This window comes from Giraffa tippelskirchi, chromosome 2 (genome assembly GCF_054371585.1).
Source record: "Giraffa tippelskirchi isolate mGirTip1 chromosome 2, T2T-mGirTip1v1.2.pri, whole genome shotgun sequence".
Classification (NCBI taxonomy): domain Eukaryota; kingdom Metazoa; phylum Chordata; class Mammalia; order Artiodactyla; family Giraffidae; genus Giraffa; species Giraffa tippelskirchi.
Window position 1 is genome coordinate 38,562,684 of NC_137276.1, and position 23,282 is coordinate 38,585,965.

The window sequence follows — 23,282 nt, forward strand, 5'->3', positions numbered from 1 at the left end:
ACTGTCATGACAGCAGCAGGTTGCTGAGTCAGACCTGTGCACAGGGGAACTAATCTTGAATACTGAGCACCGACTTTACACACGTGAAGAAATAACGATGGTAGGAAACTTGCCTCACCAGAAACACCTTAAAGCTCTGCAGGTTGTTCGAAAGGAGGTGGATTTTCTCATGTCAGGCTCCCTTAGCTCTTTGCTATTTTTCCTTTGACTGGTAGGAAACCTCTCTCTCTGTGTCTGTGTTTGTTTTTGATTTTGGATTCTTCTCAGTCTTTACTCATTTATACTATTAGAAACTCACTGTGTAACCCTTGCAATTTACTGCAGGAAGCATAAGTACCCCCTCAGAGACTATTCTAGTGTTCTGAAAAGGTCTTTAAGAAATAGGCTTTGTCTTAAAGCCATTGACCACCAATAAAATTTCAAAAATATTTTCACCACACCATGTAGGATATAGATTCATTTCTGGGTTTTCACTACTATCAAATAACCAAATCAGGTTTGTGCTTGGAGAAGTTTTCAGGCAAATAAATGCAATAGAGCCTACATACCTTTTTATTAACACTCAGATACCACATGTTTATCAACAATGTTGACAGTCCCTGGATCTGGTTCTACAGGAGAGAGGGAGGGTTCCAAGGGAAAAACCAGCCAAAGATTTTGATGAAAAGTTATACTAGTCAGGACGGGCAAGATCATCCTGCAGTGGTGATAAGCTGCTTCAGTCATGTCCTACTCTTTGTGACCCTATGGATTGTAGCCTCCAGGCTCCTATGTCCATGGGATTCTACAGGCAAGAATACTGGAGTGGGTTACCATTTCATCATCCTGCAGTAACAACCCCCAAATCTCAGTACCTTAAAACAACAAAGGTTTATTTCTCCTTCACACTGTAAGTCCATTGACAGTGACCGGGGCTCCAATCTGCCTCATCTTCACTCTGCATCCGTGCTGATGGAACAAACGTTATCTTGAATTCTGCTGGTTATGGTAACAGAGAAGGAGTTCTGCAGGCTCTGACACTCGCCGTAAGTGCTCTTGCCTGAAAGTAACACACACCATTTCCTTTCCCAACTCACTAGCTAGATTAGGTACATTGCCCAGCTCCATTAGAAAGTGGCCAGGACCTGCAGTGTGACCCCATGGGCCAGGAGGGAAGGGGACCAGCCGCACTAGTGACTACCACAAGGCGCTCTTCTCATTCCCAGGTATGTGGCTCACTCTCCTTCCTCCATGTGAAATACTCATCTCCTCCCCAAAGGAGAGAACCCCACAGTCCCACCCAGTCAAAGAACCTAGATGATGCACAGTTGGCACTAAATTAGGGGGTGAAACAAAGTAATTTTGACATCAACTCTAGATGTGGGTCCTCTTGATCTAGAGGCTTCTGAACTAAAAAAAAAAGGCATCTGGGTTTAAAAGGGAGGAGTAAAGAATGAATGCAGACATTCTGTATCTAGAAGGAGCATCACTTCTGGCAAACACAGAAGAGATTCTTATCAGTGGTTCAGCTGAATTTATCAAAGCATCTGCATACCCTGGATTAAAGAAAACATGAGTCATGGATGGTGGGTGCATTCGGATTTCTTTTTTCCCTTTGTCTTCTGTCTCCAACCACAGATTGTATATGGGAGCTATCATTTAGGTAGCCCTTGATATCAGGAGGATAAATAAAACTGAACATTTAAAATATAATAGTATCCTATAAAAGCATTAAAATGTGAATAGAAGGGCATTTAATTTTTTATGAAGGTAAGGAATGAATATAGTAAGTGAAAGCAATTTCTATTGCCATTTAAACTATAGTTTTCCGATCCTTATTTCCTTTTACCTTAACCCAAACTGCTGATATGACATTTAACTGAATTTTCAAAACTCTACACTTTCCCCCACTGTTTTGCTGAGTTGCTAACAAAAGCTTTGAAATGGAGGAGGTGACGCAGGAAGAAGAAACTGGAATTATAAATAATTTTTAAATTAGCTGTCCCTAGACACATTTTAAAAAGGGAGACGGAGACCTCTTTTCAGTTGCCTGTACTTAAATTAACAACAGCCAACCATATAAAGGCCACAGGGGCTTTTCTGGGTTACATACAACTTGTTCTGTCCATTCTGCACTAAGATGTCTTATTTTCCATTATCACTGAATTCTTATTTTACTTCTTCATGTACTGAAAGTTCTAAGTATAGAATTTTCTCATGCTTTTCTCTGACTTCTAGCCTCTACCTGTACAATCTACTTATCCCACCATCCTCCGACAGTATTAACAACCTGTAGGGGTAGCCTTCTCTACCTTCCTGTGGGCTCATATAATCATAAACACTTGGGGTCTGCCTTCCACCTGCCTGCCCACTGTCCGTCATTCCTCCTTCCTCTTTTCCTTTCTCCCTTCCTTTCTTTTCCAAACCAGATGGAGTTAATAAGTTATTTACACTGCTAGGTATCTCTTGTTTTTCTCATTCACAGAAGATTGGGGGTATCTCTAGTATTGATCTCATTCATTCTTTCTAATGTCTGCCTAATAGCCCATGTTTTGGAAAGTCATACTTTATTGAAGTTTCTCTGTTAAAGGGCATGTATGTTGTTTCCCATTTGTTTTGATCTTGCTTTTTTGTTTTTCTTACATTTGGCCACTGTAAGGGGTGCAGTGGGCTTCCCAGGTAGCTCAGTGGTAAAGAATCTGCCTGCAGTGCAGGAGACATGGGTTTGATCTCCGGGTCAGGAAGATCTCCTAGAGAAGGAAATGGCAATCTACTCCAGTATTCTTGCCTGCAGAATCCCATGGACAGAGGAGCCTGGCTAGCTACAATCCTTGGGGTCACGAAAGAGTTGGACACGACTTAGTGACTAGTCAACAAGAAGGGGTGCAATAAACTTCTTTATACCCATTCTCAAATACTGGTCCTTTAAAAAATATGGTCCAAGAGAGGAATTATGTGCATTTTTAGATGTATGTGTGCTTTTAATAGATGTTGGCAGAGTCTTTCAAAAATGGTTATCCTAGCAGTATTCCAGAATACACTTCTCCTATCCTATTCAATAGTAGGTGTCCTTCCTACTTGGATAAGAATGGATTATACCTGCAACCTTGATTGCATAACTGGGCACCTGTTGGCATACTACAGTAAATTTCAGTGGGGTTTAAAACTAGGGCTCTAGTTGGCCTATTTGATTGTGGGTGGTTGTGATTTTTGTGTATGTGTTTCTTAAAAAACAATCCTTGGGAAGTTTATGGGAGGGAGGGAACTGGAAGCCATTCTTACACAATCCGCTCCTTTCACAGATAAGGAAATTGAGATCCAGAGAGGTGAAGGGAGTTAATGTGAGCTAGTTACTGGCTGCTGCTTCTGGGAAGCAGTTGTTCGGAATCCTGAATATGGGCTTTACTTATTACACTGTGGGTTGGGCTTCCCAGGTGGCGCTAGTGGTAAAGAACCCTCGTGCCAGTGCAGGTAGACATAAGAGACATGGGTTCAATTCCTGGGTTGGGAAGATCTCCTGGAGGAGGGTATGGCAACCCACTCCAGTATTCTTGCCTGGAGAATCCCCTGGACAGAGGAGCCTGGTGGGCTGCAGTCCATGGGATCACAAAGAGTCGGACACAACTGAAGTGACTGAGCACTCACGCATGCACACTGTGGGCCATGCTGACAGTGATTTTTAGAGACTGGACCAAGAAACGTCATCTGTGAGCTAGGGATGAACTGTTCCCAGGTTTCTGTTCTCTCCTGCTAGGATGGGCAAGCTTCCCAGTCTACACTGAGCTGTGTGGGATTTGCTTTGCAAACTTCTGCAAAGATAAGAGGACATTTGTTAACAGTCTTGTTACCAGAATTTGCTTCTCTTAATATGTTTTTGAAGAAAAAAAAATTTATTTATATAGCTACACCGGGTCTTAGTTGTGGCACGAGGGATCATTGATCTTCGCTGAGGCACACAGGATCTTTAGTTATGGCATATGAGAACTCTTAGTTGCAGCATGTGGGATCTAGTTCCCTGATCTGGGATTGAACCCGGGCACCCTGCATTGGGAGCACAGTCTTAGCCACTGAACCAACCAGGGAAGTCCCTCCTATTCTTAATCTTTTAGAGAATTTGGGATTTATCATTAGAGTTACTGCTTACCAAGTGTGGAGTAGCTGGCTTGGATCAGAACTAAAATGACAACAGGCAAGCACAGGAGAGAAGATTCTAGGCAGGAATGGCTTCCTCCTATGTACTCCTTCCTTCTCCCTTCCCAGTGTACCAATGGAGAGGGCTAAATAGTGGGGCTGCCTAGAAAGAAGACTTCCTCTCAGTCCTAGTTCTGTTGCTGGCAATGTAGTCTCTAGGTGTAATGTGCACAATTTGACCAGGGCTCAAATGGCTGTACTCTAGGGCTGAATAAAATAAGCTTTTTGAAAGAAGCCACTTTAACTTCTTGAGTCTTTAAACTCAGTTTTTGTGTTTTTTTAGTTTAGATCTGACTATAGTTGATTTAGAATGTAAACTCAGTTTTACTGTAAGGTTCAGATTTAGCCCATACAGCCTACTGAGGAAGATGAAAAGGGATCTCCAAATTTCAGATTCCCATTTGGGTTTGCCCTGTGTTTGCTACAAAGCATTTGACAGTCCAGTATTAATTTTCCAGGTTGACTCTAAATCAAGTCAGCCTGTTCAGGGAGCTCAGCCCATTCCTCACAATAACAATAAAAATAATTACTATGGAAATTCATTTTGTCATAGGTAAGCCTCTCCAGCAGATTATATATATATATATATATATATACATATATATATATATATTACACGAAACATGCCTCTGTGTTGTAGACCTGGTCAGGAGCTGTGCTTATTTGTAGGCTTGACCATCAGTGGTCATGGTTCTCATTGTTTAGCAGTTTGCAAACCTGCAAACTGGAACGTCTGGGGAACTTAAAAAAATACTCATGCCTAGGGCCTCCCCAAGAATTAAATCAGAATCGATGGGGGGAGGAGACACAGGGCTGAGGTGAGGACTTCTGGGTGGGCAACTGGAGATGGAGAGAGAATCTCTTCCTTAGTAAAGAAAGGAATGAGTTGTAATTCGATCTGTTCTTTTGAGAAGCCTGTTGCCATTGGAATCATCATGTCTGCCCCGCAGCTCTTATAACCCCCTGTCTCTCCTTTCTCCTTCCTATTTATTCTGTTGAGTGAAGCAGTGGAGTCATGTTGTATAAAAGTCAGCTCATGAAGGCACAAATTGTATACCGTGAAGATTATCATCCAAGAGTGCTCTGGGAAGAGAGCATGAGGCTTACGGGTCAACATACCATCTCTTGGTACATACAGATAGCATAGCGTTTCCTCTGGTGTCAGATCGTTGTTTCTTTTGTTGAAATTCTGATAAAATAGCTTTGGGGAGCCAGAGTGTATGCAAAATATGTATCTCTAAGTATTGAAATTGCACTCCATTTGGTGACATTCTGGAGCCCTGAGAAGCAAGCGGCAATTGAGACTGCCTTAGAGAATCCTATTCTTATCTCATAGTCAATTCTGAGGCCAACTCTTGAGTGGGATGAAAGCAGAATCATGGGCACATTTTAAAGCGTGTATTTCACATTGCCTGTCTCTTCTTTTAGGCACCTATAGTAGAATTCCGGTAAATTGAATGGTAAATGTGCATACATATGCGACACCACTGCATTTCTTTATTGACTATTTCTTGAATGTACAGAATTCATGGTCACTCTGTCTTTCTGTCCCCTAGCGTTCCCGTGGTTCGGCATGGATATCGGTGGGACGCTGGTTAAATTGGTCTACTTTGAGCCGAAGGATATTACAGCTGAAGAAGAGCAGGAGGAGGTGGAGAACCTGAAGAGCATCAGGAAGTATTTGACTTCTAACACGGCTTATGGGAAAACCGGGATCCGGGACGTCCACCTGGAACTGAAAAACCTGACCATGTGTGGGCGGAAGGGGAACCTACACTTCATCCGCTTCCCCAGCTGCGCGATGCATAAGTTCATCCAGATGGGCAGCGAGAAGAACTTCTCCAGCCTGCACACCACGCTCTGTGCCACGGGAGGCGGGGCTTTCAAGTTCGAAGAGGATTTCAGAACGGTATGTCCGCTTTAGCCCTGTGCAAACCACAAAACCACCTCTTAAACAAAAGAAACCTCTCCCATGCCCATGGGCATGGCGTCTCCTATGGAAGAACTAGGCTACTAGGCTTTGCAACTTTGGATACGTTTGCCTCACCTCTCACTGCTTCAGCTTCCTCATCTATGTGAAAATAAAAATAGTTCCTACTTCATAGGGCTGAGGGAGATAATATGTACCTGGCACTTATAATGCTCAATAAATATTAGCTGCCTTCTTCACCCTTTTTGTTTCAATTACGTTTGCACAATGTGCTAAAGACAAGGTGATGTAAATCACCTTCTGAAGTATTTTAGTTTTCCACAGACTCTTGAGTCTTGTGAAAAACATAATTATTGTGCCAGTTTCATAGATATATAGGCTGAGGCCTGCAGGAAAGACTTTATACATCTTACTAAAAATGATTACTTCTTTCTGCCCATTTGTTCTGTGTCTTTTCTGTTTTATGAATGCCCTTTAGAAGTTTTGCTCACAAACAAAAATGAAATCTTTGATATTATTCACAGGTGAGTTCCTTTATAAATAAACAAGATTTAGGCAGTATGGTTCTACATAATAAGAATAGTACCTTATCCTGGGGACATCCTTGGCAGTCCAGTGGTTAAGACTCTGCAATTCTAGTGCAGACGTTGCAGGTTCAATCCCTGGATAGGAAACTAGGATCCCATACACCACATGGTGCAGCCAAATAAATAAATAATACCTTATCTTGACCGGCAGCATATTCTGCCTCTGTGTTGCTTATTTACATTTGACAGAGTTGGCTAAATGGAGGAAGATATGGATGAGTGACATAGAGTCCTAACTTCCTCTTTATTAAGCAATCCCTAACACTTGTGTTCCAATTTCCCCATTTCTATAGTCAGGATAATCTCTTTACTGTCTAGGTTCGTCTCACAGGGAATACAATGAGAAGAAAGAAAAATAATAGAGATAATAGAGAAACTTAAATGAACAGAAGTGTTTGAACATAAAAGAAGGAAGGGTTGAAAGATTCTGGGATTAGTCTTGCCAGAAACTATCATTAATGAATAAATTAGTAAATCAATGCCTTATTCATTGTATTTAGTAAAGCTCTAATGCAAATTTATTTGTACAATCAAAAGTAGCTTCGTTTATCTCATCGATAAGTAGTTTCTACAAGAGCTAGCAATAGAGCCCTGGAGCATTCTCTTCAATCAGATTGATTATATTCAGGTGTTGACTTTTCCTTTTGTGTCCATGTTCCCTACCCAGCAGTAGAATTTGATGCTGCCACTTACTTAAATGATCCATGGAATCTTTTCTCCACCAAGTTCAGTTCAGTTCAGTCACTCAGTCGTGTCTGACTCTTTGCGACCCCATGGACTGCAGCACACCAGGTCTCCCAGTCCATCACCAACTACCGGAGTTTACCCAAACTCATGTCCATTGAGTTGGTGATGCCATCCAACCATCTCATCCTCTGTCTTCGTCCCCTTCTTCTCCTGCCTTCAATCTTTCCCAGCATCAGGGTCTTTTCAAATGAGTCAGCTCTTCTCATCAGGTGGCCAAAGTATTGGCGTTTCAGCTTCAACATCAGTCCTTCAAATGAACACTCAGGACTGATCTCCTTTAGGATGGACTGGTTGGATCTCCTTGCAGTCCAAGGGACTCTCAAGAGTCTTCTCCAACACCACAGTTCAAAAGCATCAATTCTTCTGCACTCAGCTTTCTTTATAGTCCAGCTCTCACATCCATAAATGACTACTGGAAAAACCATAGCCTTGACAAGATGGACTTTTGTTGGCAAAATAATGTCTCTGCTTTTTAATATGCTGTCTAGCTTAGTCATAACTTTTCTTCCAAGGAATAAGTGTCTTTTGATTTCATGGCTACAGTCACCATCTGCAGTGATTTTGGAGCCCCAAAAAATAAAGTCAGCCACTGTTTCCACTGTTTCACCATCTATTTGCCATGAAGTGATGGGACCGGATGCCATGATCTTAGTTTTCTGAATGTTGAGCTTTAAGCCAACTTTTTCACTCTTCTCTTTGGAGCCCAATAATTGAAGAGTTTTGAAACTGAGAAGGGTGAGATCTAGGAGCATGCAAATTAAGTGCAAATTCATAAATGAAAAAACACTGGTCCTGAATTCTAATGCTGTTTCTGCATTTAACTAGCTGGGTGCCTTTGGATAAATCATGTCCCTCCTGTGGGACTCAGTTTCATTATCTTCAGAAAGTAGCAGAAGGTGGCTACAAGGATAAGGAAACTAAAGCTAAAGAGCCATGAAGAGGCATTCGTAGTGCCCCCTTAGGTGAGAGCTGAGTGTTAGCTCAATTCTGATTCAGGAGATGCTGACACACTGCTAGTGCTATGAGCTCCCCAGGTCCCTCAAGGTTGCCTGTGTCCATCTCTTCTAGGGAGCCTGAAGTGAACCAAGGTGACCTAGAGCATTTAAGCAAGCTCCATCAAAGGCTCTATCCCTCCTCTGGGGTAGTGTCCCGGGAGAAAGTTACTCAGTTTCTGTTGGCCATGAGCAAGTGTGTTTCTCAAGGTTCTGACCTGAGAAAGGTCATGTCTTATTTAACCAAAATAAAGAAGCCTCCGTTCCTTCAGGCTGCTGGAGCCTAATAAACAGATTGGTGCAGGGAGCAAGTCTGGAGTACTTGCCTAACAGTCCAGCCATCTATAAAAGAAAGTATCAATATATGGGCTGCCTTCTGTTTGCATACTCAGTCTTGGCCAAAGTGAAGACAGAATTGAAGAAGACAGGTCTCTTCCTATAGCCTGTTTGTCAGTACACTAAGTGATACACCCTGATCCTTTCAGAGTTTGTGAGGAAGAATAGGTTTTATCATCTTCTTTCCTAATAAGTTTTCATTATCTCACTCAACACGTATTTACCATGCTCTTTCTGTGCAACAAGTACTATTTTGAACAAAACAAAGCTCGTGCCCCACTGGAGCTTATATTCTAGAGCAGGGAAATGGTCAATTATCAAATAAATGAATATGGAGCATATCAAATGGTGATAAGTTGGGGGGAAAGAAATGGGTAAAGGGGATAGGGAATACTGGGAGGGCCTTTGTGGGATGAGGTAACATTGGGCCCAAGGATGTAATAGAGCCAACCAGAGCCTGGTGTGAGGACTTAAGAATTGGCCTTTATTAAGCCAGAAGTCTCCAATGACACAATCTAAAAAAGTTAATAAAAAAAATCATCAGGAGGGGATAAGGTAATTGTGGATATGTAAAATTCTGAATCTAAGTGGACCATTCATTATTAGCTGGGTTCCTATTATTAGTCCAGGAACAGATTTGTGATATTACAGGAGCATAAGCTTTGGTAGACACCTCCGCTTCATTCTGGCTCAATCCTTTTGGCCCTTCACGTACACCTTTTATCATTGGGTATCAGGAGGAAGAGGCCATCTTTGAGGTTTTGTTATTTTTCTCAGTCACAAAACATATTTGAAATTCAATTCTTTCAGGTCTCTCTTAGCTCTCCTGTGTAAGGAGCAAAGAGCCCCGAGTGTAATCTATAGTTCAGAGTCAACCATTTTATATGCAGATTGTTCTTGAGCTTACTAAGATAACCTTTTCTGCCATTCCCAGTATGACTTATGGAGCCAGTGTCAGCAAAAGCACTTTGGGGAGTATGGGGTATCATACAGATGTGTTTTTATTCATTTTGTGATAAACAATTTAGTGACTCATTTCTCAAGGGCAGGAGAGTGGTGTAATGGGGTAGGTCCATAGCATACTCCCATAGAGAGCAGGCATGAAACCTCCTGGGATGTTTTTTTTCAGATTTATGAACATGCATATGTATGTATGAATGCATTTATTTATTTATTCATTCAGCTATTTATTTAGTTACTTTGAAAGTTTATTGTATTGAAGTCTAGTTGATTTCCTAGTTGAATCTAATTGAATCCACCTGCAATACAGGAGACCCTGGTTCAATTCCTGGGTTGGGAAGATCCCCTGGAGAAGGGAAAGGCTACCCACTCCAGTATTGGGCCTCCCTTGTGGCTCAGCTGGTAAAGAATCACGACTTTCACTAGTTGATTTACAATTGTGTGTTAATTTCTGCTGTACAGCAGAAAGAGTCTCTGTATAGATACACATATACATGTTTTTCATATTCTTTTCCATTATGTTTTGTCACAGGATACTGGCTATAGTTCCCTGTGTTATACAGTAGGACTTTCTTGTTTAGCCTATCTTATATATAATAATTTTTGCTATTTAGTTATTTTTAACAGAGGGAAGCACATAAGGAGAACCTCTTACAATTGTATCCTCAACATGTCTTGTGTTTAGAATCCGTATTTTTTTTTTCTAATTTCAGCATACAGGGAATCACTGAATTCCTTTGAGAAATGAGAGCCTTCAGTTTAGAAATGGGTTTCCAAATGTATTTCAACTTAAGACGATTGAATTATTTTACCACTTGTATAAGTTGTATAACTCATGTGTAACTCATGTTTCCAAGGCATTTTCACACAGCCATCTCATCGGGTTCTTGAAAAGAGCCCTGAAAGTTAACGAGGACAGCTGGTATTGGGGAGAGTATGTGATTTTATTGAAGGCCTGTTGTCACTGTACTGTGGTGTGATCATGCATTCATACCAGCTCTTCAGCTCCAAAGTCTGTGTGGTCGCAGGACCAGCAGCATCTGGATCACTTGGGATATTGTTAGACAGGCAATCAGAAACTCTGGGAGTGGGGGCCCAGCAATCCAATTTAACAAAGCTTCCACGTGTTCTGATGTGCCTAAAATTTGAGAATCCCCACTGCACCCATGCTTGCTTGGGTGACTTTGGGAATGGGCAAAACAGAATTAGTTTATCATAGTAATAATTCGGAAAAAAAAAAAGTGGTTTTTTTTTTTTACTTTATTTCTTCCCCTATCCCCATTATTCACAGACTTGGAGTCTTAGGGCTAATTTTGATTTCTTGTTTTTAAGTTTGGGGAATAGTTTAAACTTAATGATTTAAGAACTGGCAGAACTCATACTTTCTTTTCTTTTTGGCCACACTATGCAGCATGTGGGATCATAGTTCCCCATCAGGGATTGAGCCTGGTGCCTGCCCAGTGCAGTGGAAGCAAAGGGTTTAACCACTGGACTGCCAGGGAAGTCCTGTAAATCATATTTTCTGAAAGTGCTAAGGAGAGTTACATGAAATGGTGTGCTGGAGTCAGCTCCTATTGGCTCATGAGAACCCATCGTGTCTTCCCAACTCTGTGCTTAGTGACATTGTGCTTAGTGACATTGTGTTGGCAGCTTGAAGCTGGCCATGGTGGGAGTGATGATACAACTGAAATTGGTAAATGCTATAAACCAGGGCTTTTGCTACCAGAGAGCTAATTGTTAAACATTTTCCAACACACCTTAGTGACAAGGTTATGTTCACATTAACTGAAGCTTCATCTGCATATTCGCTGCATCTGATATTTCAGATCTGCCGTCATCTAAGACCCATTATAGAGATCACCATTAAGAATACATATAAAATTCATAGGAATTTACTGCCTATTAGTGAGACGGAGAAGGCAATGGCACCCCACTCCAGTACTTTTGCCTGGAGAATCCCATGGATAGAGGAGCCTGGTGGGCTGCAGTCCATGGGGTCGTGAAGAGTTGAACACGATTGAGCGACTTCACTTCCACTTTTCACTTTCAAGCATTGGAGAAGGAAATGGCAACCCACTCCAGTGTTCTTGCCTGGAGAATCCCAGGGATGGGGGAACCTGGTAGGCTGCCGTCTATGGGGTCGCACAGAGTCGGACACGACTGAAGCAACTTAGCAGCAGCAGTGGGAAGTCAGATGTAGCCCACAGCTGTTATGGTGCCCATATATATATATATATATATATAATTTAAACTAAGTGCCAGCATTTAAAAATTGGAAGTTTTCACGTAAAAATCTAGATTTCTGACTTTTGAGAAATATGATCATTTGGCAACATTGAGCCCCCATTATCACATGGGCTGCAGTGAATTTTAAACACATGTGGATTGCCTTGTGTGCCACAATCCCCATCCTTCTGTTACTTGAACATTTAATCAAGGAACTTTACTCCTTTACTGGCTCCTGCAGCATTTATTTTTGTTTACCCCCAGTATAAAGAAAACTAAGTCCTGAGAAACAGCATTTCTCTGTAGCTGGGATCTGAACATGCTGTCCAAGTAATGATTTGATTCATGGCTTACACTTGGGAGCCTGTCCTATTTCCTGGATGAGAAAGACCTTCAAGGGAGGTCTCCATAGGTCTCAATGAAAGTGACTAGTATTTCTGTTTCTCAGTAGGGGGGTGCATGATCTCAGGCTTCAGAAATATCCATCGGTACTGATGAACCTATTTGCAGGGCAGGAATAGAGAAAAGGACATAGAGAGTGGACTTGTGGACACAGGAGAGGAAGGAAAGGGTGGGATAAATTGGAAGAGTGGCATGGCCATAAATACACTACCATGTGTAAAATAGCTAGCTAGTGGGAAGCAGTTTCATAGCATGGGGAGCTCAGCTCAGTGCTCTGTGATGACCTGGAGGTGTGGGATAGATGGGGGAAGGAGGCTGAAGAGGAAGGGAATATATGTATACATATAGCTGATTCACGTTGTTGTACAGCAGAAACCAACACAACACTGTAAAGCAGTTATACCACAATTAAAAAATAAATAAAAACAAATACCCATCCCTCAGTAAAATACTGTAGAAGAGATGTCTGTGGGCAGCTAGCACATTATTTGAAAGTGATTTTGAGGGGAAAGTTGAGATCTTTCCTTTCAAAGCAAAGTTGCATGCTTTATATGCCTTGACAGGTTTTTCTTTTTCCTGAGCAGTTTCAGGACATCTCCTGGACAGACTTTGTTCACGTTTGTGATGTTAGTTCTGGGCATGGCTCTCAATATTGTTGATGGACCTCTGATTAATTTTTAAGCAGGTTAACCTATGGCCCCAAGACTGGCTGATGAAATTGCTACTTTTCAGTGTGGGGTGATTTAAGAGGGGACAGTTTTCCCTGTTCTATTTAAGAAATGTCTATTAAGCCATTATAACGGACAGGCCTTTGAGCGTGGTGTGCAGGGGCACCCGGTGAACCAAAAAGCAGGCCAGAACATGACCCTTGCTGTGAGTGCAATGGAAGATACGGATAGAGCCAAAGAATCCAGGAGGAAGAGAAGACAGGGTATACACGGCTATGTGTCACTATAGCATTTAGATCTCCAGATCTCTTACACCTATAGTATTACTCCCGAATACGTGAATCATGACATGCATCTCACCCAGAGTTTCACTTGGTGGAAAATGAAATGTTCAGGATCATTTGATAGATTTGCTTTATCACCATGTGTCATTTAGAATGCTTTTTCCTGTATATCAAGAAAACGTCCACCATCTTGCTAGTAACCTATTCTAACTCTGCTCTGCACATAAAGCTTCAGTAGATTTTGTTGACTGGGACAGCGAGATGACAAAAAGTCCAGAATTTCCTTCTAGCTATTAACTTTCATAATGAAGATGATGCTTTGGGGGCAATATATCTAAGTATAGTACTTGTGTAGGTGGTTTCCAGATCCCAGAAGCAGGACTTATTATGAATGAAGACAGGAGAAGAACAGCAAGGCATTTGCTGGTTGTATCACTTAGAGAAAGTTACTTCAGGTCTATGAGCCTCAAGCATAGCATTAGGATAATGATACCTCTTCATAGGATTTTTGTGAGAACTAAATGATCTAGTATAAGGGTTGGGCATATAGTAAACAATAAATACTAGGAATTATTTTCTTAAAGAGATTTTTTTTTTTAATACATTGACGTGAATCAGCCATGGGTTTACATGTGTTCCCCATCCTGAACCCCCCTCCCACCTGAGATTTTTAAAAATTTAAATTAGACCTTATAAATTATCTTCCATTGTTGATTCAGTTTCACGTTGGTGAATATTAGATTGGTTTTTTTGGGTGGGGGGGACCAGCAGTAATATCACTCTTGAGGACCATGAATAAACTTTTAAGAATGCAAAGTACCCATTGCCTGCTAAGGCTAGCCCTCAGTTAACTCATTCCCCTTTTCTTTTTCCCCCCATACCTAGGAGAAAAGGAGTTTTTGTTTCTCAGGAGCATGAAAGGACACTCGGGGACTACCTAATCTATTAGTAAAAGAGTCATTATTTTTCGAGTCCTTTGTACTTGCCAAGTCGTGTGTAAGCATTTTGTTTTATTTTTTTTAATATTTATTTGTTTGGCTGCTCTGGGCCTTAGTTGCAGCACATGGGACCTTTAGTTATGGCATTTGAACTCTTAGTTGCAGCATTTAGGACGTAGTTCCCTGACTAGGGATCAAAGCTGGGCCCCCCTGCACAGAGAAGGCAGAATTTTAGCCACTGGACCACCAGAGAAGTCCCAGCATTTTATGTATTATTATCATGTAGTCTTCACAACACTATGCTGTGGGTATCATCCCCATTTACAGAGGAGGAAACTGAGGCTTGAGAAGTTAAGTAACTTGCCCCACATCCCTCAATTAGCTAAGTGTTAGAGCTAGCATTCAAAGTCAGGCCCCTCTTAACTCCAAAGCCTGGGGCCTGGGAAAAGGAGAGCTGGGCTATTTGGGCTCAAAGGAGATTGTCCCCAGCCTCCAGGCTCACGTGCCTCCCTCAAGACTGTGTATCTTTTCAAGGAAGTGTAGAAGTCTTTCTGCTTCCAGAACATTCTCACTCTTCACCCCATGGTATGCTGAGTTAGTTTCCTGTGGCTGCTATTACAAATTACCACCCTCCTAGCGGCTTAAAGGAGAAGGCAATGGCACCCCACTCCAGTACTCTTGCCTGGTAAATGCCACGGATGGAGGAGCCTGGTAGGCTGCAGTCCATGGGGTCGCTAAGAGTCGGACACGGCTGAGCGACTTCACTTTCACTTTTCCCTTTTATGCACTAGAGAAGGAAATGGCAACCCACTCCAGTGTTCTTGCCTGGAGGATCCCAGGGATGGCAGAGCCTGGTGGGCTGCCATCTATGGGGTCACACAGAGTCAGACACGACTGAAGAGACTTAGCAGCAGCAGCTTAAAGCCACAGAAATGTATTCAGTCACGGTTCTGGAGGCCAGAAGGACGAAATCAAGGTGTTGCTAGGACCACACTTCCTTCAGAGACTCTCGGGCAGAACCCATCTTTTGCCTCTTCTGGCGTCCGGTGGCTGCTGGCATTCCTGGCCTGTCATGCAGCCCTCCAGCCAGTCTCTGCCTTCTGTCTTCATGCGGCCTTCTCCCCTGTGTCCATCCAGTCTTCCCTGTGTCTTATCAGGAAATTGTCTGTGGACTTAGAGCTACCCAGATAACCCAGGATGCTCTCTTCATCTCAGGATCCTTAATTTAATTATATATGCATAGACCTTGTTTCCAAATAAGGTTACAGTCACAGGTTCTGAAAACTAGGATATGGGCATATCTTTCAGGGGCAAGCATTTAACCCACTCCACATGCTAGTGGCTGGTTTTCCAGTGGAATGACTGAGTCTCAACAAGATTTCGCAGTGAGGTGCTAGAAGAATGTTTCCATGCCTTTCACGTTCATGACACGTTAAGACCAAAGAAAAGCCCCCAGAGCATCCCCTGAGGTGGTGGCAGTCTCCCTCCTACGGGCTTGTTCTCTTTCAGATTGCTGACCTGCAGCTCCACAAACTGGACGAACTGGACTGTCTGATTCAGGGCCTGCTTTACGTCGACTCCATTGGCTTCAACGGCAAGCCGGAATGTTACTACTTTGAAAATCCTACAAATCCCGAATTGTGTCAGAAAAAGCCGTACTGCCTGGATAACCCGTACCCTATGTTGCTGGTGAACATGGGCTCAGGTGTCAGCATCCTAGCAGTGTACTCCAAGGACAACTATAAAAGAGTTACAGGGACCAGGTAAACACAGTTTCCACTAGGAGAACCTTTCTGTGCTTATTAAACCCCGGCCTCTTCCTTAAAGACCAGTTTCTGAAAAGGTTGCTTATATTGAATACATTTTTAAAAGAAAGATCTTACCTCCTCAACCAACCAAAAAGGATTTATTGGATGTGTTATACAGGGTGATTGATAGAAAGGTTAATAAAACACAGCTCTTGCTCTGGTGGGAAACTAGTCAGTTGCAGGAAAAGGGTCACACACCCCAGAAGCCAGGTGGAAAGATGCTTGCGATGGTCAGAGGGCTGCAGAGAAACCCTTCCTTTGGAACTACCTTGATGCCTAGCGCAGGAAGAACTGCTTGAAATAATGTCATTCCAATCAGTGAGCCAGACTGTGTTTACAGTGTTTTTTACCGTTAGGTAAATGCTCCCACTGCAAACTGGAATAGTCAGCACACCTCACAGGGAATCTGGAAGTGCAGTGGATAGGCAAACAGCCCTGTGAGGACAGTGGGGCGGAGTGAGTGTTTCTTTGTGTACACACGCCCTATGGGCACGTGGGCGCAGCTTCCTATTAGTGGGGATTCAACATGGAACAAAGATACAGGGTCAGAAGTCTTTGAGAGAGCATAGTGTAAACAAGATTACAAGGGCTTTCTTTACTTGTAATAGAATTAAAATGAAGTTTCTTTAACTTATTGGACCACAAGAACTCATTTTTTGAGGAATGATTTAAGGAACTAGCACTGTGTGACATGTGCTTTGAGACATGATATTGAAAGTGTTGGTTTTGATAGACAAAGATATCCTGTAACTCCTCTGAGCCTCAGTATCCTTGTCTGTGCCATGAAGTGAGTTGTTCCTTAATTTGTACCCGCCTCTCCAGTACCCACATTCTGTAATTCTACTCACGCATGAGGAGGCGAGCACTGCTTTTCTCCTGTGTTAACATGACTTATGATGGGTCTGCATAAATCAGTGGTTCACCACTGGAGAAGGGAAGATTGAGCCCCTCAGGGGAGGGAGGTTTGACAATGTCTGGAGACATGTTTTTTGGTTGCACAACTGGAGTTTCAGTGATACTGGCATCTAGTGACCAAGGGCGTTGCTAAATATCCTACAATGTGTAGGGCAGCCCCCCACAGCAAAAAAGTGTCAAGTCCCAAATGTTAACAGTTAGTGGTATAAGGAAACCCTGGCACACACGTCCTGACTGACCCTGCTTGTGTGTATGTAAATTGCCTCCAGGCAACACACTTTCTTACTAAGAATACAGCTCTAAGCTGAAGAATCACAACTGGCCCCACAGCCTCATTAGGACTGTCAGAAGTATCAGAAACAAGTAAATATTTTGGCTAGGCTGGGTTTACCTGAAGAGAGTGATCTCCTGAGAAAGGTATAATCTTCAACTACAGACTTCCTTCCAAAAGGAGCCATCAGATTGGTAGAGCTAGTCCCAAGATAACAACAAGCTAACCACTGTCCACAATTAGAGATATTTATAGTTTTGTTGATTAACACTAAACAAAGTCATGATTTATATCACAGGTACATGCTCTCAACCTTGGAGGTTCCAAGGATCTGGTTGTCTTTGAATAATGAGCCAAACTGTGATGTTTGGTATCTGATGTATGTGCGTTAATGCCTATAAATTCCAAAGACTGGTAAAAGCTGGTTAATGACCAGTGCTTTGCAATCATCAGCAAATACTGTTTGGATGTCCAAGCTTTCTGACAAGCTCTCTTTAACCAGTAGTTTTGGAAAGGTGTTACAGGAGACTGAAGGTTATGAGAGAGCCCTAAGAGAGCCCTTTCCAGAGCTGCCACAGATTGGGGAGGGGAACGAAATATCAAGTCTCTGGACCCCAGGTCTTCCTTGTCCAACCAGTTATTCTGCCAAAGATTTTTTGTTTTGTTTTTGATCCAAGTTAGAAACTATAGGCATACCTCAGAGATATTGCAGGATCGGTTCTGGACTGCTGCAATAAAGCCAGTATCACAATAAAGCGAATCACATAAATCTTTTGGTTTCCCAGTGCACTTAAAAGTTGTGTTTACACTATATTGTAGTCTGTTAATTGTGCAATAACATTATGTTTAAAAATACATATATATACCTCGATTAAAAAATTTTATTCCTAAAAAATGCTAACCATAATCTGAGCCTTCAGCAAATCATAATCCTTTTGTAATAGTAACTCCAAAGATCACAGATCACTGTAACACATATAATCATCATGTTAAAATTTGAAACATTGTGAGAATTACCCAAAATGTGACACAGAGACACAAAGTGAACAAGCGCCATTGGAAAAATGGCACTGACAGGCTTGGGGATCCAGGGTTGCCGCAAACCTTCAATTTATAAAAACGCAGTATCTGTAAAGTGCCATAAAGTGAAGCTCAGGAAAATGAGGTGTGCCTGTATTTTGGTCAGCTGTGAACATCAGTGTGTGGAACACACTTTGGAAATTGCTGATTGAAGCAAATGGCTTGATCTTTAAGTTTTGCTACTCCTACTATGATGGCTGTAACTCTAGGTTTTTTGTTATTCTCGTATGCCCTATTTTCCTATTAAGCATTTTTATTTTTAGGAAGCCACATTATTACAGGATATCAGTTGTCTTTTAGACATGTGATTTTAAATGATTTGTTTCAGTGTTATATGTAATTTTATTGCATCCTAGATTCGTAGCAAGATTTCATTTCTGTTGACACAACTCCAATTTTATTATAGCAGTCAATGAAAAAAAAAAGCAGAACTTAACAGCTTACATTGTTAGAATGTGTAATCTATGAAAAGAGGAGTAAAGACTTTTCAAGATTCAATGAAATGAGCAGCGCAGCTTATTTCATTCTTTTGGAATCAATTTTAAGGGCATGAGCATTCATGTCATTGGATTCTTTTACTTTCTTCCTGAAATTCCTCACTACAAGTTTGTTGGATTTTTTAAAAAAAAGAATGATGTTTTGGTCTCTGATTTGCTGAGGGTTTTGCTATGTGTCTGCTGAAACAAACATGCATCTGATGATGAGCAAGAGAATCACTAGACTAGACAACAGGGTGGGTGGGGCAGGTTGAGGATGTTAATAAACTGCTTTTCTGCAACTGTACACTCTTTCCTCCAACCTGCAGTGTCCCAGCTGTGCCCGTGCATGCTTGCTTTCCCCATTCAGCACCAATTCTTCGTCTGGAGTCACCTGTCATTTTCCAGTCATACAAAACCCTCGTCCCTTCTCACTCATACCAACACATCAGATGATGAGTTGCCTTCTTTCTAAGTCAGCCAGTGCCTTTAAGTGCTTATATGTTTGGAGCCAGTTGCCGAACACCTTGAGGAATACAAATACCTGATTTCAAAGACAGGATATTAGTGTGGATGAAAGGTGGAAACTAGAAATGGGAGCCAAGCTTTTTTTAAAAATATATACATATATATGTGTGTGTACATATATATATATATATATATGTACACACACATATACAGAGAGAAAACAAGACAAATTCATGTGACACACAAGACAAAAAGTGTTCCTATTAAACCATGCTAGCTATGTGGGGCAGACTAAAAACTAACAATATCTCATGATGCACCATGTTAAATGTAAATAAACACAAACTTTCTTAGAGGAAATCCAAAATTTCTGCTGTGACTGAGTTGTCAAGGCAGTAATGCCCATGGAGCTCTTTTTGTCCTCATGGTACTGCACCTACAGTTTGGATAGCTGTGACTGGTGCCTGACTACCTAATTTTCTACCAAGACACATCATTTCAATCAAGTATGTATTTTTGTAAGCATCACTATTTAAGAAATATTACAGTTACACCTTAGATGTAAATTCTAAAGAACTGTGTGTCTATAATCTGGTACCTTTTTGGTAACAATTTTTTGACAATAAATATAGTTTACCCTAAATTTTCTCTTTTTTTTTATATTTTAAGTTTTGAAAATAACTTTGATCTCAATTTGAATTTTCTGTTAAAAGCCAGTATGCAAACACATATGGAATCCCCAGGGCTGGCAGTTCTTGGAATTTCAGAACAAACTGATATGCGTATACTCTTCTATGTGGTAAATAGAGAGTAAGGCCCATTCGTGGCCATATCATTGCTCTTCTCTGCCAGGAGCTCACTGCTGACACTTTTATCCTGAATCTGCTTTTCTTCCCCTCAAATAACTTTGATATTAATACACAGTTGAGTTCCCTCTCAACTATCATGATTGGTTTCAAATTTTGTCTCAAAAGACTATTGTAGAGGAATTTCCTGCACAGCCCGCCCCCCAAAAAAAAAAAAACTGAAAGCTTTTAAAACATGGTTCAACCACTGAAACCATTTTAAGATCTCTGTTACTATTTTTTGACTATCAGATGGTAAGTAAAATATTAATAATCTTTTCCAAAGTTTACTAGAAAAAAAATCAAATATGAGATCCATCAGTTATTTCCTTTTTGAAATTTCTGAGAATCTTCAATGACGTTATTTCTGCTGGAGAAGCAAGGTCAGATGAAAGATAACAGCTTTGGGACTGGCTATTCCTGGCAGAGTCCCAGTTCAGTTTTGTCATCATAGAGTCTGTCTCTATAGATATGAACTATGCTTCATGTATACACAGTTTCTAAGTATTTGTATTTAGCTACATATGTTTGTATTTTTTTTTTTAATAGCAGTCATTTCTCTGGTTATTTGCCGCTTTCACACCACCCACATTAAGGGAGCTAGCTCATATGATTTGGCCCCATTTTCTAGGTGGGAAGATTGCTCAAAGCACTTAGGTCAGCGGCTGGTTGAAGGTCTCACAACGGAAATCAGTGAGAGTCTTTCTCTGGGTTTTGTTCTTAAAATTCAGGGCAAGTTTTCCTTGATGTTTCTTTTAGTCTCTGCCCTCTTTTTTTTTTCTAATCTGATCTACCCTAAAGCTCTTTTTCACCCAGCACTTTAATTCAAGTGCCCCTTAGTTTTTCTTCTGTTTTTATTCACCCGTATTAGTGGTCTTGATGTAGTTGGGGACTTGGATGGGCAAAGTCTTCAAGTAAAACTTAAAAAATAAACCTTATTGTTCCTTCAGTCTTGGAGGTGGAACATTCCTAGGCCTTTGTTGCTTGCTGACTGGTTGTGAGACCTTTGAAGAAGCTCTGGAAATGGCAGCTAAAGGCGACAGCACCAATGTTGATAAGCTGGTGAAGGACATTTACGGAGGAGACTATGAACGATTTGGCCTTCAAGGATCTGCGGTAGCATCAAGGTAGAGACTAAGTAGCTAGGAGCAGTAGTGATTAAACACAAGGCAGTCTCTCCACCCTGGCTGTTCATTTAGTTTTTTTGTTTTTTTTTTAATGTCAACCCACCAGCCTGGTGCAAGGATCTATGGTATTGGAGCTCAGACTTGATCTCCTGCCCTTGATGAAGCACCAAGACGTTTAGCTTTGGATACCTGTGCTTAAAATAAGGCAGCTTTGAAAGAAGGTTCTGGAAAACTGCAACAGTTTCCCCTGTTCCATTCTTGTCCAGATATCTAGAGGCATTAAAAAAAAAATTTTTTTTCCCATTAATAGCCATGCTACTTTGTCCCTATTAAGAAAAGGGCGGCCAATCATCCATATGGTAATCCTGTCAGCTTGTAAACCATGGTAGCTAAATCAGGTCATTTGAGCTTGATCAGAGTTATTCATAAAACTCTCCGCTGTACTTTGGTGGAAGCATGGGGCCTGCCTGAGGATGATTTTGAACACTCGCTAATATTTCCAACATAGCTTTGGCAACATGATGAGTAAGGAAAAGCGAGATTCCATCAGCAAGGAAGACCTCGCCCGAGCCACCCTCGTCACCATCACCAACAACATTGGCTCCATTGCTCGGATGTGTGCACTGAATGAGGTAAGGCCTTAACCCCGGGACAGCCATGTGTCATTCATAAACATCATTTTTGGCAGTGCAGTAACTGTTGACCCTCACAATACTACAGATCCTTGGAAAACCTGCTGTTTCTCATAATCATACCTTGTAGAACCTGAGGGATGTGTGTTGGGGGAGGGAGAGGAGTATATTTTATTTTTAAGGAGGCACTGGGTGATGACAAATAAAACCATCTAACCTGGCAAACACAGTAAAAATGACAGTCCATACTATAACCTCTCCAACCTCATGGACACACACCTATTGAGCTGTGAGGGAAATCTCACACAACCTTGTAAACAATTGCAGGTAAAACATTGCACTTGCAATATTCGATATTCTCTCTGCTTTCAGCTTCTTTACAGTGTTGCCTTGTGGCATGGAGTTCAAGCAGCATTGTACAGGGCTATCAAAGCACCGAGAGCTTGCTACAGCTGAGGCCAGCCAGAGCCCAGGCACAAGAAAGGGCAGAGTTGGTGACTGACAAAGCTTTGGTAACATGTTTTAAAACATTGCAAAATTCCTTTGAGAAGAATAGAACCCTTTTCTGAAATACAAGATGTCAAGTAGAACAGTTCTCACTGAGTTGTAATAGGAAGACAAGAAAGAGGCATTGGGATGTGGAATAAGTAGTAGTAAATAAAAGTATTAAAGAATCACTGTAGCATCAGTAGTGGGGCTTCCTAGGTGGCGCTAGTGGTAAAGAACCTGCTTGCCAATATTCTTGCCTGGAGAATCCCATGGACAGAGGAGCCTGGTGGGCTACAGTCCATGGGGTCACAAAGAGTCAGATACAACTAAAGCGACTTAGCACTGGAGCATCAGTAATAGAGTTTTTAAACTATGAATTTTCATAGAAATGTGACATACATACAGAAGAGGGCTCAAATCACAAGGGTATAGCTGACAAATTGTCAGATACGTGTGCATGTGTGCACACACACACCTGTATAGCCACCACTCAGATCAAGAATGAGAACATTACAGCTAACTGCAGAAACCCTCTCCAATCCCCTTCTAGTTGAACAGTGGAATATTAAACAGGGTATGAGGCAGGCTTTATGACAGGTGGGTGACAGCCCTGCCTTTGAACTCTAGGGTAACGAAAGAGACACACTCCTTTTACAGTATTGAACAGAATTTGTCACTGGCCTATGGATCAGTGTCATGCTTTTTGTAAGCCCCCATTTCGATTGGAGTTTAAATGAGGGTGGTATTCAGATGCAAGTATGTATTCCAGAGACATGCCTTTTCAAAGTCCACTGTGGTCATGGGATTCACTTTAACAGAGAATTTATTTTTTGACATTAACCTTTGAGGAAAGTTTTCCCAAGTAGCCAAACAAGCCCTAGGACTAGTATGTGTATAGTTGGCTGTGCCCATAAACTCTCAAAGGTCACTT

At 41.6% G+C, this 23,282-nt stretch overlaps 1 protein-coding gene across 10 annotated transcripts in view; it reads left to right on the forward strand.

The window, feature by feature from the left end:
* Window positions 1–23,282, forward strand: part of PANK1 (pantothenate kinase 1) — a 110,443-nt gene that overhangs the window by 79,380 nt on the left and 7,781 nt on the right. For 8 of the 10 annotated variants that reach the window (XM_081555759.1, XM_081555722.1, XM_081555732.1 and 5 more), the window contains 4 exons: window positions 5,727–6,079; window positions 15,750–16,003; window positions 21,054–21,230; window positions 21,739–21,862. In XM_081555759.1, coding sequence (XP_081411885.1) covers window positions 5,744–6,079; window positions 15,750–16,003; window positions 21,054–21,230; window positions 21,739–21,862 — 891 coding nt within the window. In that variant the 5' untranslated portion in view covers window positions 5,727–5,743. The remainder of the gene's footprint in view (window positions 1–5,726; window positions 6,080–15,749; window positions 16,004–21,053; window positions 21,231–21,738; window positions 21,863–23,282) is intronic. The other 2 variants (XM_081555698.1, XM_081555770.1) reach the window with 1 other exon arrangement.